The 18,226-nt window shown below is 39.9% G+C and overlaps 1 protein-coding gene across 1 annotated transcript in view; it reads right to left on the bottom strand.

Annotated features, from left to right (window-relative positions):
- Positions 1-368: 368 nt before the first annotated feature.
- ADGRV1 (adhesion G protein-coupled receptor V1) overlaps positions 369-18,226 on the bottom strand; it is a 533,314-nt gene continuing 515,456 nt past the window's right edge. The window contains exons 87-89 of the mRNA XM_032627062.1: positions 12,764-12,955; positions 10,195-10,372; positions 369-757 (exon numbers count right to left, since the gene is read on the bottom strand). Coding sequence (XP_032482953.1) covers positions 639-757; positions 10,195-10,372; positions 12,764-12,955 — 489 coding nt within the window. The 3' untranslated portion in view covers positions 369-638. The remainder of the gene's footprint in view (positions 758-10,194; positions 10,373-12,763; positions 12,956-18,226) is intronic.

Raw genomic sequence — 18,226 nt, forward strand, 5'->3', positions numbered from 1 at the left:
AGGCGGACTCTCAACCACTGCACCACCAGGGAAGCCCCAGATCCCTAATTTTATAATGAGCAGAAATACATACTTTTGATGAAAGACTATGTAAACTACAGTACTCCGTCGACACTCAGGTACAAAATCAACAGACAATACATTTTATGGCTTTTAGGAATGAAGGTGAAGTCTTAAATCTGGATCATGTGTATCAATGCGGGAAGAAATGGGGTGCTGGAAATCATCTAGATAGAGTTTGTTTCTTTGCTCAGGCACAATATTTCCTCATAAATAATGAGCCTGGGTCATGCCAAATGGATTCTATGGTTTTTATTGATTGTTATTACTTTTATTAAACAATGTTAGCCATGTAGCATCATTAAAAAACAACTAATACTCTTGGAATATGTACATTCTATTAACTGACATGTCAATCCTATTAACTGATACAAATCAATCCAGTCTTTCATTATAGCAGTTAATTTTCAGGTTGCACAAAGATAAGTAATTTATATTCCAAACACAACAACCACCTCTGGGTTAGTCATCCAGTACAATTCACAGAGTCCTATTATACGGCTGCATGTACTTAGAAAGTTTTAGCACAGAGCCAATACAAACAGGGAAGTACCCTCATTCTAATGGTTACTGAGGTGCTAGAGGTGGGTGTCGGCGATGGGGATCCTTCTGAGTTCTACGATCTGGGAGTCAGTCAAGGTGCCTCCCTCCTGGCTGCCTTGACCAGATTCATTATCACTGACACTGATACCAGCTCCTGCAATAGAAAAAGAATAAACACAAAACGCCCAACTATTAGTCCAGCAAATTAATGGTCAAGTTACAGTAAGTCAACACACATTTACTTCTATTATATTAGTAAAAAGTGAGCTATACATTTAGAATAAATATTATTAATACCTAGCAATTATAAAGCTATATTTTAAATTCCTTTTGGTAGTTTTTATAAGTACAAATTAATTTCTAAAGACATGAATTTGGCTTCTCAATCTTTTTTTCTGTTTCTACATGGTTGACAGGTATAACTTACTCCAAAGAATAGCATTTCTTAATTGGGGGATTACTAAAATAAAAAAGATCAGGCAAGTTATTAGAATTTTTCAGCAGGGGGGTAGGATTTGCTGTTAGAAAACGTATAACCTCCAACCCTACATGTACCAAACCTAGTACGTCCTTCAGCTGAGACTCAGTGTGGCAGGGATCCGAGAAGAAAACTGTGCATTGACAACACCTGGTATCATATCAGTGCCCAGAAGACACTGGCTCTCAATGACTCAGATCTGCTCCTAAGATAAAAATAATTATGTAACACAGTGCCAAAACAGATCCGCACAAGAATCCCACAAAGCTAGCTGTTAACTGAAGATAGCGCCTGGAATCTCTGTTTTGAGGCCGCTCCACTGTTTACTACTTTTTTCACAACTCAGAATAATTCAGAAAACTTGACACTATGTTAGACTAACACCTTGTTGTTTTCTTCTGTAATGTGCAGAGGAACACATAAACACACACACACACACACTCTCTCATGCACACACACACACACACACACACACAGACTAGGGATGTGGTCACAGGGTGTGCTGTTGGCTGAATCACCAGAGATTACAGTTCCCAGCCCCACCCCCTCTGCTGGGCACAAGACTGCAAACAAGAAGGGAGGTGAAAAACCAGTTGCCTGGGCAGCTGAGACTTCCCTATCTGTCTGAGATGTAGGAAAGGCAATTCTGCAGTTAGTAGCTATGGGAAGACAGTGGATTAGCTTCTTCTTAACCTATTCGGAGATGGAAGCAGGAGCCCACTAATGACCTCTTTCTAGCTAAACCCTCCCTCTTTTGGGTCTCTGTCCTTCCCACTCTCTCTCTGTTAAAGGCTGCTGTTGAAACCCCACTTCCTGGCTTTGTTTCTCTGACACTGCACTGGCCCATCTCATCCACTCATCCACTGACCTGTTGACTCTTTCTTTCTTTCCTTTTTTAAATAAATTTATTTATTTATTTTTGGTTGCGTTGGGTCTTCGTTGCTGCGCACAGGCTTCCTCTAGTTGTGGCGAGTGAGGGCTACTCTTCCTTGTGGTGCTCGGGCTTCGCATTGCAGTGGCTTCTCTTGTTGTGGACCACAAGCTCTAGGTGTGTGGGCTTCAGCAGTTGTGGCACGTGGGCTCAGTAGTTGTGGCTCACGGGCTCTAGAGTGCAGGCTCAGTAGTTGTGGCTCGCGGGCTCTAGAGTGCAGGCTCAGTAGTTGTGGCACATGGGTTTAGCTGCTCCGCAGCATGTGGGATCTTCGTGGACCAGGGCGCGAACCCGTGTCCCCTACATTGGCAGGTGGATTCTTAACCACTGCGCCACCAGGGAAGTCCCCTGTTGACCCTTTCCAAAGCTATTCTGCTTTCTTTTGCATCTCCTCCTGCGGTCTGACCTCTGGAGGGCTTGTCTTCAGCCCAGCTTCAAGGCACGATCCACCTGATTCGTGCCTGCTCTCTAGCCTAATGTCTCACTAGAGCTGCTGGTCACTCCCTTTCCCCACCGTGTTATTATTCAAGCATTTCTGCCTAGGATGCTCTTTCCCTGCCCCCTCAACGCATTAGCTTGGCTGCTTCCACTCTTCCTATAAATTATCAACTCAGGTAGTATCCCCTCTGCTACCCTTGGAAACATGATGATTCTCTTTTAAAATTTCAGATTCTCCCATTGGATTATGTCTCTTAGCTAATAGGACAGTGCCCAGCACACTGTGAGTGTTCAGTAAATGTTTGCTCAGTGTATTAAATTATGCTCTGCATCCTAGTTCTTGAAAATTCCTCTTCCATTTTTATTGCCTGTTCTGTTCCTCTGATCCATTCTGCATTCCACTGTCTTCTCAACAAACGTTAGTTCCTATTGTCAACTGCGTCAGCCTGGAACCCTCTGCCTTTCCTTTCAAGATACTCCTAACCCGGCTGGACCTCACCAGATAGACATATTCCAACTTTTGCCCATTGGAGAGCTTTCTCAAAGTGATTTCTCTTGACTGGTCCTGCAGTGCCATGTAAATCCAGCCTGAGCGTCTTCCTACCTATCCGTCAAGGCCCATTTCCACACCCTTTCACAAATACTTCTTTCACTATTCCTTCAAGCAGGGAGCTGGAGGATGCAATATTTGAAAAGAAAAGTCCTAGTTTATACCTGAAAAAATTATTAATCACAGTCCTTTTACTCTCTTGAATTGTCCTGGTATGGATGATAAATTGTAGGGTACCTCTATATATAATGTACATGTAAGTCATGAAGCAAAACATGACAAACACCTGTGAACTCTTTCCTCAATTAAGAACTAGCATATTACCAATGACAATGTATATTCAAAAATTTAGTTAGTTGCCATGATTTAAAAATGAATACATTTAAAATAAAAAATCAGATTTGGGGTTTCTCTTTAAAAAGCAGAAGACAAGGCAACACTGGGCCTGTATTTCTGGATTATATAAAACAACAACCAAAACATGGACCAGGTACTACCTTTTGGTATGCCACTGTTTTTATCAGCTCTCTTGAATCAGTTATGATGTTTGGCCCTACATGTGAGTAACATTTGAGTTTGCCACACTGCCTTTGAAGGACAAAGGGCCCATGTTTCTCTGCCAGGGAAGCAGAGGAACTGTCTGACTTAGAAGAACCTCCAAGTGGACCAGTGACACATTGCCATTTTATAAAGAGAAGGTGACTGAGGCCCTGAGGCCTATAGCAGCTTGATCTCGGTAACAGAGTTGCCCAATATGGGGTCAACTACAGAGAAACAGAGAGGACCCCAGCATTAGAACCAGGGAAGAGTGGGGTTTAATGAACAAATGAGCACCAACGTCCTCTGATTTCAAGGTTGGCCTGCTCTAAATGCCACTAGGAATGCATAATAGTCTGCCCAGCATGGGGACAAAGCACACTAGGAGTTCTGAACTAAGAGCCTGCTGAGCAGACTGTGAGGGACGAAGCACACTGGGCTGGAAGGTTCAACGTGGGGTGCAGCTTTACAAGCGACTGGGTGTCACCAGCTTGTTCAGTAGCCCAGAGCCCTGGAAGATATCAGCAAGTTCTAGATATAGCCTCCCCTGAGTCACCACATCTGTACGATCCACCTCGTCCTCCTTTTCTACTTCCTCCCAGTTGATATAAATAAACAATACCCAAATCCTAATCCCTTGCTGAGACTCAGAAAGGACACATTCTACATACAAGTATAACACGGCAGAACTGGGAACACAGCCCAGGTTTCTTGTCTCTTTGTAATTCATTCAATGGTCTAGGAAGGTATTTGGCAGTAAGTATCCTGATTTTCTGCAAGGTATTTTCATGCTTAAATTTTAAGCCAAAAATTCACGAAAAATCCAGCAACTGTGATAACAGTTAACTCTCCCCCTTGGTAGACTGAATGGGCAATGTCAAAGGAACTACAAGTAATAATTCACATTCATCTAGAGTCTCTCCTTTCCTCAACATTTCAAACATGCTTTAATTAGGAAAGCATGATTATTAGTCCTGTTTTACAGACATAGGGACTGAATGGGGATCAGAGGTGTTCACTGAGTTGCCCACGTCACACAGCAGGAAAGTCACAGAATGAAGATATCCAACTGGACTTCTTTGCTTTTTTAATTTATTTAAAAAAATTTTCTTTGCTTGGCTGCGTCGGGTCCTAGTTGAGGCATGCAGGGTCTTCACTGAGGCATGCGGGATCTTTTGTTGTGGTGCGGGCTCTTCCTTATGGTGCGTGGGCTCCTCTGTCGTTGTGGCATGCGGGTTTTCTCTCTGTAGTTGTGGCGTGGGCTCCAGGGCGCGTGGGCTCTGTAGTCTGTGGCACGTGGGCTCTAGTTGAGGCGCGAGCGTAGTTGTGGCACGTGGGCTTAATTGCCCTGCGGCATGTGGGATCTTAGTTCCCTGACCAGGGATCGAACCCGTGTCCCCTGCATTGGAAGGCAGATTCTTTACCACTGGACCACCAGGGAAGTCCCCCAACTGGACTTCTGACCCCAGACGTAGGGTGTTGTCTTTTACATCCTACAGCCTCTTATGGGGGAGCTCTATTCGTGTGACTTCTTTGTCCCACAGGTTTCACGTGTTCATATTTGTCTATAGAATAAATTTCAAACTCCTTGGCACACATTCAAGCACGAACCTCCCTCACTCAATAGTTATGGTGCAGTGAACACCCAGGTGTTACAGAACACATTATGAATAGTTAAAACTGTTTTTAAACATAACAACAAATCAAACCCAACAAATAATTTATACCACATACTGAATTTAAATTCTGCCAGACACTGTGGTAGATTTTTCACATAGACAATCTCCAAACTTCATGAAAACTTACAATAAGAACACTTATTTGATGAGCTTCCCTGGTGGCACAGTGGTTAGGAATCCACCTGCCAATGCAGGGGACACGGGTTCGAGCCCTGGTCCGGGAAGATCCCACATGCTGCAGAGCAACTAAGCCCATGCACCACAACTACTGAGCCTGCATGCCACAACTACTGAGGCCCGTGCTCCTCGAGCCTGTGCTCCGCAAACAAGAGAAGCCACTGCAATGAGAAGCCCACACGCTGCAAGGAATAGTAGACCCCGCTCGCTGCAACTAGAGAAAGCCTGCGTGCAGCAACAAAGACCCAATGCAGCCAAAAATAAATAAATTAAATAAATAAAATTTTTAAAAAAGAACATTTATTTGATAAATGAGGAACTGAAAGGTTGAGTTCCTTACTGAAAGTCACACAGGTAGTAGACTGCAGAGCTAGGATTCCAACACAGAGCTCTCTGAACCCTCTCTGAGCCCATTCTTATTTTCTATGGCCTTTTAAAATGCGGCAGTGATACAAAGGTCATACTTCTTCAGTCTTCTTCTGAGGAAAAAAAAAAAATCAAAATCTTTCCAAATTTGGGCTTCCCTGGTGGCACAGTGGTTAGGAATCCGCCTGTCAATGCAGGGGACACAGGTTCGAGCACTGGTCCAGGAGGATCCCACATGCCACAGAGCAACTAAGCCCGTGCACCACAGCTGCTGAGCCTGCGCTCTAGAGCCCACGAGCTACAACTACTGAGCCCACGTGCCACAACAAGAGAAGCCACTGCAGTGAGAAGCCTGTGTACTGCAACGAAGAGTAGTCCCCACTCGCCACAACTACAGTAAGCCCATGCACAGCAATGAAGACCCAACGCAGCCAAAAATAAAAAAAAAAACAAAACAAAAAAACAAACAAAACGTTTTCAGTAGGGAAACGTTTACCATGACTTTAGTGTCATTGGTCCGAGGTAAAATAAGGAAGTTAAGGGACTAAGGATGATGGAGAGTCAGATTAGTCCCTCTGGGAGAAGCCCCTGTGGAAAAACACCCTGTTTCTAAGCCCAACAGGCTCCCAGTTTGACATTTTCTAGAGTCTTGTCAGCTTTGGATCAACATAAAAATGCCAGTACTCAAAACACTTCTTGTTAGGGATGGAAATAGAGTACATGCCCCTCCATCCTGGACTCACACTCTGTGTAGGCTGAATCTGTTCTAGTTAGCTCTCTACCTTCTCCTCTTCCCTAAATGGAAGCTGTCCCAGGGTGACTGTTCTCATTCTCCCACAGTCCTGGTTGGGGACACTGATGATACATTGGAAAGTTCTATTAAAATAACTAATAATAACCATGGCATCACTAGTCTAGAACTGAGTGTCTCATTTGCCTGTGGAGAGGCTGATGCATTTCAAGAACAACTAATTGAAAGATACGATGTCCTCTTTTTAGAGTGAAATGTGAATTTCTCATAGAAAGATAATTTATTTTAAAAATGAAAAAAGGTCAAGTGTTTTCCTTTGTGTCCTTTTTTTTTTTTTTTTGCTTTAAGGAATTCAATATGGCTAAAATTCAAATGGAAAAACAAGTCCATGACTGGCTTTGGGACAAGGGCTTCTATTTTATACCAATTAAATGAATTTCAAACATAAAATATATTACATTAGGATAAAATTCTGTGTCGGGAGTAGAATGGTAATACAAGTTCAAAGAGAAAAGAGAATAGCGTAAAATCCCCAATGTAAAAGAAAAGCTTTCTTGTACATATTGAAAATAAAATGAATAGCAGTGGATATCAAATTGCTCTGGTACTTAGGCCCTTAAACCCTAAAATTTATAATACAATAGAAATGACATTGTTTGATTCTATTTAAACTTACGAAAACCTTTGGATGTTTATTTAGATATATGCAAAGGGTAACATAACTTTTCAAAGTTGTTTAGGGTTCAAATGAAAAAGACTTGGAAGTCCCACTGTTCCCAGTAGTTGACTTGGAGTGGCCCGCAGTTAAGGTGGACCTGAGATAGGTCAAGGTTTGCAAACTCAAACATCACAGGTGCCAGGGAGGCTCACATAAATTATTGACACAGGTCTGGTGGGCACTGGACAAACTGAAGAGCTCATGTCCTGTCTAAAGGGGCAGCCATTACTCAGCTCCAATCAAGCAGTGTTGTGTTAGATTTTAAGCACTCTACTGGTAGATTTTTTTTTTTAAAGATATTCTGGATTTTTATGGGATATCTCTAAATTTTAAAATTTTGCCACAAAAAATTGTTAAAGTGCAATGAAGGTCAAATAAAACTCCCTGTTTGTCCACATCTGGCCTATGTATCAATTGTGAATTCCACTGTGGATGGAGTGGCAGGTGGACTGCTCCTTTGATTTGACCATATTGTATGATGGAAAGCATCTAGGGGGTGGAACTTGATTATTATCGTACCTTTTCTAAAAATAGAGGGGGCCAGTGTTAGAGACTGCTATTGTGGTCTTTTAAAGTATTTACTTCCTAAAGAGTTTAGTGAACTCTAAGGAATGCTAAACTCAGTCTATAAGTAAGTCAGTCATTCCATACATTCCGGAATGGAATGCATTTAGTACTTGTTATATATATATAGGACCCAGATCTAATTTAATTACGTTGCAAGAATTCATTTTATGCTTCCAGTGCTGTAACATCAACTGACTGCATTGCAGCGCTGGGGACATAATCTACCCTGGGAACTATTTGTAATCTGAAAGCCCCCTTTCAGTCCTAGCTCGAATGGGCATTTTATAGAGTTGTTCCTTCCTCCTTCATGAAACTCTTCTCTCTAGTTTTCGTGCTGACCATGCTACAGTGTCCTCTGTGGGACCCTCTTCTATTTACGCTTAAACGTAGGTATCATCTTAGATGTTCTTCTTGTTCCTTTTCCTTTCTCGTGTTTTCCCTTCTTCCCTCTCCCTCCCTCACTTCTTTTCTTCTCATCTCTTAGCTTCCACTCTTCCAGACTAAACTTATTCATCCCCACAGCTTCAAATGTAATCTCTGCATGACGCCTTTCAGACCATTACTTCCAACCCCGATCCCTCGCCAAAGATCCCAACTTGACTATTGAAGAGCCACCAGGCAGAATGATCAAATTATCCAAGTCTGAACTCATCAGTTTCCCCTTGAAAACAAATAAACAAGCAAATGCTCTATGTATGATCCCTCAGTCACCTAGGTGAGAAGCATGAGCCTTTGGTGACTGTCCTCTCAGTGTTTCCTCAGCATTCTTCTTGTCCTTTTTCTTTCCACTCACCAGATTTGAGGTCTAAACCTTATTCCCTGGGACCATGGTAAACACCTCTCAGCCTTTCTGATTTTGCTTCTAAATTTATTCTTCAGACTTCCCTAAGAGTTATTTTGCCTCAAAACCAGTGGGAACATGTTGTGCCTCTCCTCAAAAACCTCGATGGCTCACTGAGTTCTATAAAAATCCCATCCCTTAGCATGGCATCTGAAGAGCATTTTAATATTATGCAGGGTATCAGGAAGTCTTCTGCTCCCCCAAATGAATCTATCACTAAATGTATTCTGGAAGCCGCAAGTTAAATTAAGTGAAGTGGTTTTCTTTACTTTAGGACTTTTTAGAGCTGCTAAAATGCTCAAGTGAATTGTGAATCTCTGCAGTTTCCCAAATATACTTGGTCAGGGGATCCTTTCACCAAGGATGTCTAGGAATATCCCAAGGAGGGTGCTTGCTGAAACCCAGTGGAGGAACTACAGTAACTTATTAACAATGTAGGTAAACTACTTTCTGGGCTTTTCTCCTGCTGCCTGGCTTTACTCACCCTCCATCCCAGCCACACTGCATGCTTCTTCTCCCCAAGCAGGTCATGCACCTGCAGCCCTGGGCTTTGGCTAATTCTATTCCCTCAGTCTGCAATGCTTTTCTTCCACTCTTTACTTACTTAAGCTCTATATATCTTCAAGAATCAACTGAGCAGGTTTTTAAAAAATTTTCCTTGAATTCTCAATAATTAATAACTCTTTCCACTACTTATTTTACTCTTCTTTATGTCATGTTTATCTAATGTCTACTCCTCCAAGCAAACTCCTCCAAGCAAATTCAAGTTTCATTTTTCTTTCACTCATTCATGAAATGAATTCATTCATTCATTCTCCAACAACATCTACAAAAGGTTTACCAACTGCCAAGCACTGATCTGACATGGGAATATATATATAGTAGCATGCACTTTTGAATAACTATTTCAATAGGTTCATCTGAGCACGGACACATCTTCTTGCATGTTTGTACATCTAGAAATGAAAAATTTCACTGAACTTTTTCTAACAGTGCCAGTTCAACATTTTTCTGAGGGAAAAAAGAAAAGAAAATGTTGCATATTTGATTTGAAAACAACTCTCCATCGGGGTCACAGGTTGAGTGGAGTTGAACATATAGGAAGAGCCAATGAAATACTATATATATGATGGCACTTTGAAAACTGTAGAACTATATGAGGCCCATTATGTTGCCTTTGAAAGTTTCTGCTCCAAAGATACTCCATAAGAAATTCTCTTTGGTAGGTCAGAGGCAAAACTCTCTCAGGGAGATCACTACCAGATTCTTATGACTCAGCAGTATCTTGGTGTTCTAGCAAGATTCCAGTGCAGAGAGATTTACATCTGGTTAGAGTATTCCTTTTTCTTAAAAGCAAATTGTCAATTATTTTTAGGTTGTCTCATATTTGGAGCCAAGAACAAAATATCCTAGAATTCGGCTGGGATTAGGAATGGGTCATGAGAATTGGGATGTGGTACGGGTGACTGATTGTACTTTTGCAACTTCATGGGAAGAAGATACAAATTGTAGCATAGCAAGAGTGCCTACTTCCAATGGGGTCTGTGGGTTCACATACCAGTTTTTAATGCAAATATCAAGTCATCAAACTCCTGCGACTCCTCATCGGCTATTAGTGACCCCTGGCCATACCCTCCAGAGGAAGGGAACGTGGCGCCATTCTGTGGGCTTGGCTTTAAGTCAGGGCTGGCCTGGCTGGCTTGTCGGAAGGATGCTCTCTCCCAGTCAGGTGGCACCTTTTTGGGTTGGGGTTGGGAGAAAAGGAAACCATAATATGAGTACATACATACTTACCCTGAAATCTATATGAGCTGTTTATCTCTGCATCTCATTACAAAGACTAAGTGAAAGGGCTGTTGAACTGTTTAGAACTGACCTTTAATTTTACCTTTGTTCCTTAGAAAAGTATGTCTCTCCATGAGACAGTCTAATCTGGTGATGCTAAACAATTTCTCTACGAGGATTACTTGTAGATTTCTAAGCTGTCATGCGTGGAAGAAGAGAATTATTTTTTAACCCAATCAATACGTTAAATTTTTTCATAGAATATGTGCAAAGAAAGCTGTTAAAAATATAAGAACTGGAGAACCCTCCTAAATCTTTAAGATACAACATATAATTTTAAGTATAGTAGCTATCTATGAGGATATACTGAATTGAAAAGAAAAGCTCTTTGATACAATGCTAAAGTCCTCCTTTTTAAAAATTAAATGATTAAAAAGATAGTTCTATCTTGAAATGAGTAAATGTATTTGCTTCCCTTGTGGTTACTGGTAAACACCCCTTAATCTTTCCTTTCCTAATGCTTTCCCTTCTCTGCGTGGCTTTCTGGAATGTCTCTGCCAGTGCCTCATTGACAGCTGGATCAAGGCCAATTCTAAGCCGCTGAGGAATGCAGAGCACACTTTAGGGTATGCCACTGCGCTCCACCCCCAGTGAACATTTAAGTAGTGGCTCAGGCCAGGAACTGAACTGTCACAGCTGCTGCCTCCCAATATAAGGTTCTCTGAGACACTGCGGGGATGCCTCGCACTGAGAAAAATGATTTGAGTGCTGGAGAAATAAATTTGAGAGAACATGAAACCTTAAAGGATTTTACGAAGAAGTGGAACATCTGGACTACCACTGTTCAACACAGTGATGGTTCAATACAGTTCAGTATAGCACTGCGATGCCACAAATGTTTTAGATATTTGTTCTCCATTATGGTAGCTACCAGATATATGTGGCTATGGAACACTAGAATGTGGCCAGGGTGACTGATGAAGTGAATTTTTTTTTTTTTTTTTGCGGTACGCGGGCCTCTCACTGTCGTGGCCTCTCCCGTTACGGAGCACAGGCTCTGGATGCGCAGGCTCAGCGGCCATGGTTCACAGGCCCAGCCGCTCCGCGGCATGTGGGATCTTCCTGGACCGGAGCACGAACCCATGTCCCCTGCATCGGCAGGCGGACTCTCAACCACTGCGCCGCCAGGGAAGCCCTGATGAAGTGAATTTTTATTGTTATTTAATTGTGGCTAGTTTAAATTTAAACAGACATACATGGCTAAGGACTAATGTATAGTCTCGATCTAGACAAATGCTAAACTGGGTAGCCAAGTAAAGAGACAAAAACCATTATTTTAAAGATTTACTCCCACACTGCTGATCTTAAAAATATCTGTTTCTATTGTTATCACCTGGGATGTGAAAATAATTCAGTTTTAGGAGCTTATGGGATATAGAAATGGTACTAGATTGCTGAACCCTTCAGGGTACTAAACACATATCAAGATTTTTAAATATGGTATTTTATTTGTGATCACTTACTTTAATTTTCGCCTGACATGAATAAAATTACTTTCTAAATCAACATGGAAGACAAAAAAAAATATCACTGAGCAGGTAGATTATCTATTTACTTACTTAACTATCTATAAACTGTTTTCTTTTCAGACATATGCACTTTGATTTCCTGCCATTTTTCAGGATGCAAACACAAATACTGTTCCCCTTGGCTCCTTAATACAGAGACACTAACATGGGCTGTGTAAGGAATGGTAGGCAAGCACATCTCAGGCACTACAGAAATTGTCAGGGACCTGTTTACCATCTCTTCCTGGACAAATGTCTTCAGGCATGTTTCAAAATAAAAGCAGTGGTACCAATGCTATGGGTGGCACTACTGAGAGGTTGGTGGCAATGTGATTTAGACACAAGAACCCAAAATGACGTGGAGGGAGAACATTGGGAGGTTTATTTGTTTGTTGGGATTGAAGTAGTAGATTGGCATGAGTAAAGGAAGAGAGCTGTGAAAATATTTTCAGGAAGAAACAGTATTTGAAAAACCATTTCTGAAGCAGATTCAGTCACTGCCGTAACCAATTAGGAAGCTTTTGAAGAAAGAGCTCTGATTTCCCGGTACAAACTGCTGGTTAATAGAGCTCACAAAGCAAGGAGGAAAAAGAATTAGATAACAGACATGATACCATGGTGAGCACAGCAAATACCAGAGATCAGAGAATGTCAGTAGGAAAAGGATTTAAAAGTTACATGGCACCATTTAACTTGTACTCCATAAAATGGAAAGGTTGTATATCAAAGAGTGAGAGAGAGAAACAGAGAAGGAGAAAGCTCAAGGGCAGGCACCTCCTCCATAGCACTGATCAGATTCTGGGTAGACTTGCTGATCTCCCCTCCAACAGGAGGCATTCCACTCCCGGGTGTGAAGAAGGCTGTGCTGGGTCCTGGGTGCCCATTCATTTCCACTGTGTAACTGGCCTTCATAGGGCAACACGTCTGGTTGTGCAGAATGAAATAAACCACAAAAACGTACAGTCCCTGCAAAAGAAGAGAACACTAGCATATTAAAGGAAGTCCTGCTACCATAGCTAAAGAATAAACATGATTGTAAGCATAGCTGATTTTCTACAAGTGTTCTCCAAATGCTACCCAAAGCTGGGAATGATAGAACATGTTCGAAGTCTACCAACAGGCCACTGTAAATTTCTGAATGTCACAAAAGTTCTTCAGTGTCATTTGAGAAAACTGCTCTCTCACTTAGAAGTCTTTTTTTTTTCTTGGTTAGAACATCAGTAACTCTGAATTTAGCTCTACGAATACATGAAAACAGAATTGCAGAAGTATATCTGATTAGCTGTGTACATTTTGTTTTAGAGGGCAAACCTGCGTTCTGAAAAATTACTGTCTTTTCCCACCTATCTCACTTAATCTCATTTTTTTTTCTTAGCAAAATGGGGAGTAATGCTCCAGCCACCTTGGCGACTCAGGGAAGGGCAGCACTAATTAAGCCTTCTAATTCTGTTTAAATATCTCACCTACTTATCTCAGTTGGAAATAAAATCGCTGGGTAGGGACTCATTATGGATTGCTTAATATTTAGCATGCCTTGCTTCTCAGCAAACGTTACATGAGAATGACAAAGCTATCTTGTGCATTCTTAAACATCTGCAGGCCCTTTAAATTCTTTTGCAACCTAGTCAAACTCTTGACAATTGCTCTGCTTCCGTCACAGACAGCAACTCACATTTTACAATTGTGTTCCAGACACTGCCTACACTGGCTTTCCTTCATGATTTCTACAAGGGATCTACTGTATACTTCTAATGGTGCTTCTACAAAGCTTGGTAATTTTGACCTTTACACTCAGCCAATAAAATATGTTAAATTGTGACTTTTGTGTCTGTTAATCCTGGTGTTTAAGTTTTGGAAGCAAATAAGAATCTCCTTAATTACTAAAATTCTTAAATTAATCCACAAAAATGAAAGCAAGACATTCAGCTTGTTAAAGAAAAAAAGGAGTTAATGTCAAGATCTTCATAAAACACAAATAAGTATGGTCATTTTTTTTTAAGTTTGCATTCTCCCATATCTCCTAATATTTCTGGCAGTGTAGAAGCAGTAAAGCAAACAATATTGTGGGCTTAAAACTTGTATCTGCTGGTATAAATAGTAAAAAGTCTATTAGAAAATCCTCAAGGCACAAGAATTACAACTAACTTTTAATGTAAAATGAAATTAGAGGACAGTCTGCAAGGTAGGAATGCTAGCATTTGATCTCTGTTGCCATTTCTGGAATATTGTTATAAATTAGACCTTTCTCCTCTTTCTACCGGAATGACCCCTTCCTGAGTTGGCATCCAGTCTATGTAATTAACAAATATGTTTTAAAATCAGTGGTTTACCTGCTAAAAATATTTAAAAATGTAATTACTCTAACCATGATATAAAATTAGTAACAGAAACATTCATTTCCTTTTGAATTGGGCTCGTTTTGGTGTTTTGGAAACAACATTAATATTCTAAATTACGTAGGTTAAGTGAATTACTTTCACATGCAAATGATGTCATGTACATTAGCAGAAACAAATCTTCCCGAAGACATACACATCCAAAATTTTCTTGTACAAGTAATTTTTCACATGGGTATGACCTAATTATATTGGCCACAGACAAAACAGGAAAAAAATTAAACTGTCAGCCTTAAAAACTGTGAGAATGTCACCGATTTATTTCAGGATTTCTCTTAGCGTTACTAAGTGATAAGGTAAAAGCTGGATCAGGAAAAAAAAAAAAAGAGTCCTAAAAATCCATCTCCAAGGATCCATTTGTTAAAACAGCACTTCTCTCTTGTTTGTTTTTATATCTAGTCTTTTGTGTTTCAGAGAAGGAACTGTCTGCTGAAAACAACTTGCATGTGAAAACTGCATGTTTTTTTTTTTTTCCTTAAAAGCATATTTACATATACAGTAAATATTCTGAATCTTTTAGATGTGTGCCAGGAAACATAAACACTGTTAAAATGGAAAGAAAAGAATGTTTAAACGCAGATTGTATGACATTTGCCTGTGCCCAGCCCAGGCTGGGTGAATATAGAAAAAGGACCTTCATTATCCAAAGTACTCAGCTGTGGAGGTTTCTGACCTCATAGTAAAAACAAGTCCCTACTCCAAACGCTGTATGTTAAATTTCAGGCTCTCCTTTGTATGATGTTCCGTGAAAGAATTTTAAGAGAGAATCTAGAATCTCAATTATTCAATCCAATCTGCAGACCACCCCTATGTGCACTGCCAGATAATGAGATGCAAGGATAGAACATTGGCTGCTACTCCCAGGTTGCTCACAAAGACAACAATATCCTACAAAATAATAGGTTAACTGTTCCAGAAGCAGGACGTATATAATTCATCTGTCCTTCCTTTTCCTTATTTAGTGAAAGCTTACAGAGAAGGAGATTCTTTCTGTGCATTGCTGTTTTGATTATTTTGTTGGGTCTCCTACTTACAATGATGAAAAATGCTTTCAAAAGTCTTTAGTTAGATTGTATCTGGATTGGCCAAACTTGGATTCCTTTTGATTCAGGAATTTACACTTATTAGCAGAGACACAAACGAGACCAAAATGATCTAAAGGAGTTAATAAATACTCTTAACATCTGAAGGAGCCAATAAGTACAGAAGACTTTGGCTGCCTATCTCAAAAATTTATGTTGGTTCCATATGAGATGGGAAAGAATCAACACTGCCATTTGCCAAATTTACCCGAGAAGTGATGGCAGAGGAGAAGTGGGTAAAATGGGAAGCTGATTAAGCTGCCTATCTCTGAAGGAAGTGAAGTCTCAGGGCTTCATACTGATCTGAGTATACCCTCTGAGGACTAAGATACAGCCCTTAAGTAAGAATAGTTAAGCTTCGCAGGACTTGTAAAAAGATCTCAGAGGAGGGTTAAACCAGGTATCAAACTGTAACTAAAGGCACAGTCTTAGGCAGCAGTCTTTTTTGTCTCTGCCTCTCCCATCCCATAATTTCTTCAGGTTACAGAAAAGTGGTTAAACTATCAAATGCACTAAATGAGCCCATTTAACAGCTGCCCAGGCTCATTTCTTTAATTTTATGTCTCTAAATAAAGTGAAATATTAGTTCATTATTTTGTCTGCATTCTGAATGCTGGCCTGCATGCACAGCCAGTTGGAGCTAGTGTGACAGAACAGTGAGCATGGACACACCCACACAGCAAGAGCTCTCAGCAATCCTGACCTGATGTGTTCAGCAACCTGACATATTGACTCCACATGGCCTCTATTTCTAATATTTATTTTAGGTTCTGGCAAAGAGTTATTATATGTGATAAAAATATGCTGGTGATAGTGTCTCACTAGCCATTAAAACACAAAGAATTGAATCAGTCTAGATATTAAAATATATCTGATAAAAAGCGCTGAAAACCATTTGCACCAGCTTGGTTATGTGAATCTCTTTGATGTTTGGATTCCACACAAGTTAAACGAAAAAAACCTTCTTGACCATATTTCCACATGCGATTCTGTACTGAAACGTAATGAAAACATTCCGTTTTTAAAACAAATTGTGATGGGCGATGAAAAGTGGATACTGTACGGCAATGTGGAATGGAAGAGACTGTGGGGGAAGGGAAGTGAACCACCACCAACCACACCAAAGGCTGTTCTTCATCCAAAGAAGGTGATGTTGTGTATATGGTGGGATTGGAAGGGAGTCCTCTATTATGAGCTCCTTCCGGAAAACCAAATGATTAATTCCAAAAAGTACCACTCCCAATTAGACCAACTGAAAGCGGCACCTGACGAAAAGCGTCCAGAATTAGTTAACAGAAAACGCATAATCTTCCAACAGGATAACGCAAGACCGCATGTTTCTTTGATGACCAGGCAAAAACTGTTACAGCTTGGCTGGGAAGTTCTGATTCATCTGCGTATTCACCAGACATTGCACCTTCGGATTTCCATTTATTTCGGTCTTTACAAAATTCTCTTAAAGGAAAAATTTTCCATTCCCTGGAAGACTGTAAAAGGCACCTGGAACAGTTCTTTGCTCAAAAAGATAAAAAGTTTTGGGAGGATGGAATTATGAAGTTGCCTGAAAAATGGCGGAAGGTAGTAGAACAAAAGAGTGCATACATTGTTCAATAAAGTTCTTGGTGAAAATGAAAAATGTGTCTTTTATTTTTACTTAAAAAAACCAAAGGCACTTTTTGGCCCACCCAATATATTATAGCAACTATAATATGGTCACATTATTTAAATTTTATTTATAATTAGGCATCCAATCATATTTAGTATGTCTAGAAAGATGCCTGAAATGATGTTCACTTAATGTTGTTATTTTTACTTTAAAATAGTCAATAGTCTTTGAGACAAAATGACATACATATGTATAAAGTAGGAATGATTTGTTAAATGATCCTGTATATTTAATGACCTACTCTTTCTGGTGTTCTCCACTAATTTCCATATAATTGGATTTCTCTTATATCATTTCCCTTTTCCTTCAACCTGCATAAGTTCTCTTTAGGATTTCTTAAAGCTCAGATTTTTTGAAAATAGTTCTTTCAGCTTTTGCCTGAAAATGTCTTTATTGCACCTTCCTGTTAGAGGGATATTTTCACCGGATATAGATTTCTAGGTTAACAGGTTTTGTTTTCTCATTTGTTACAGGACTTTAAAGATGTCATTCCATTGTCTTCTGGTTTCCAGAGTTTCTGATGAGAATGGTATTAATTTTTATCATTATTTTCTTGAATACAATGTTCCCTTCACATCCCCAAGCTGCCCTCATGATTTCCTACTCAGATTTTCAAGAGTTTGATTATGATACACCTAGGCATATTTTTCTTTGCTTGGGATTCTCTAAGCTGTTTGGATCTGTGGTTTGTACTAACAAATTTGGAAAATTCCTGGCCATCATTATAGTCACCTAATAGTTATGAGGATTACTTATGGATGAAGTTTGAAGTGACTTTAAAAGTTTTTAATCTTTATATTTTTATTATTTGTTTCAATTCTTTATAATAAATATTTATCATTTTTCCAAAAATAATAATGATTAAAAAAAAGTCTAAGCAAATTTGTCAGTATATTAGTAATAAAGGGAACATGGACACAGGGACCGTTTATTAATGCTGCTTTTCTTTTCTATGTTTTTAAAACTTTGAAGCACAAAGATATTAAAATAATAGGAATATTGTTTTTGGAGACCCAGGGAAAATGTGCAATTTCAAAATCTCCAGGTATATGTTAATTCTGTTATGAAAAATAGTTAAGAAATAGGCAGTGTA

This window comes from Phocoena sinus, chromosome 3, assembly GCF_008692025.1.
Source record: "Phocoena sinus isolate mPhoSin1 chromosome 3, mPhoSin1.pri, whole genome shotgun sequence".
In the NCBI taxonomy this organism is placed as follows: domain Eukaryota; kingdom Metazoa; phylum Chordata; class Mammalia; order Artiodactyla; family Phocoenidae; genus Phocoena; species Phocoena sinus.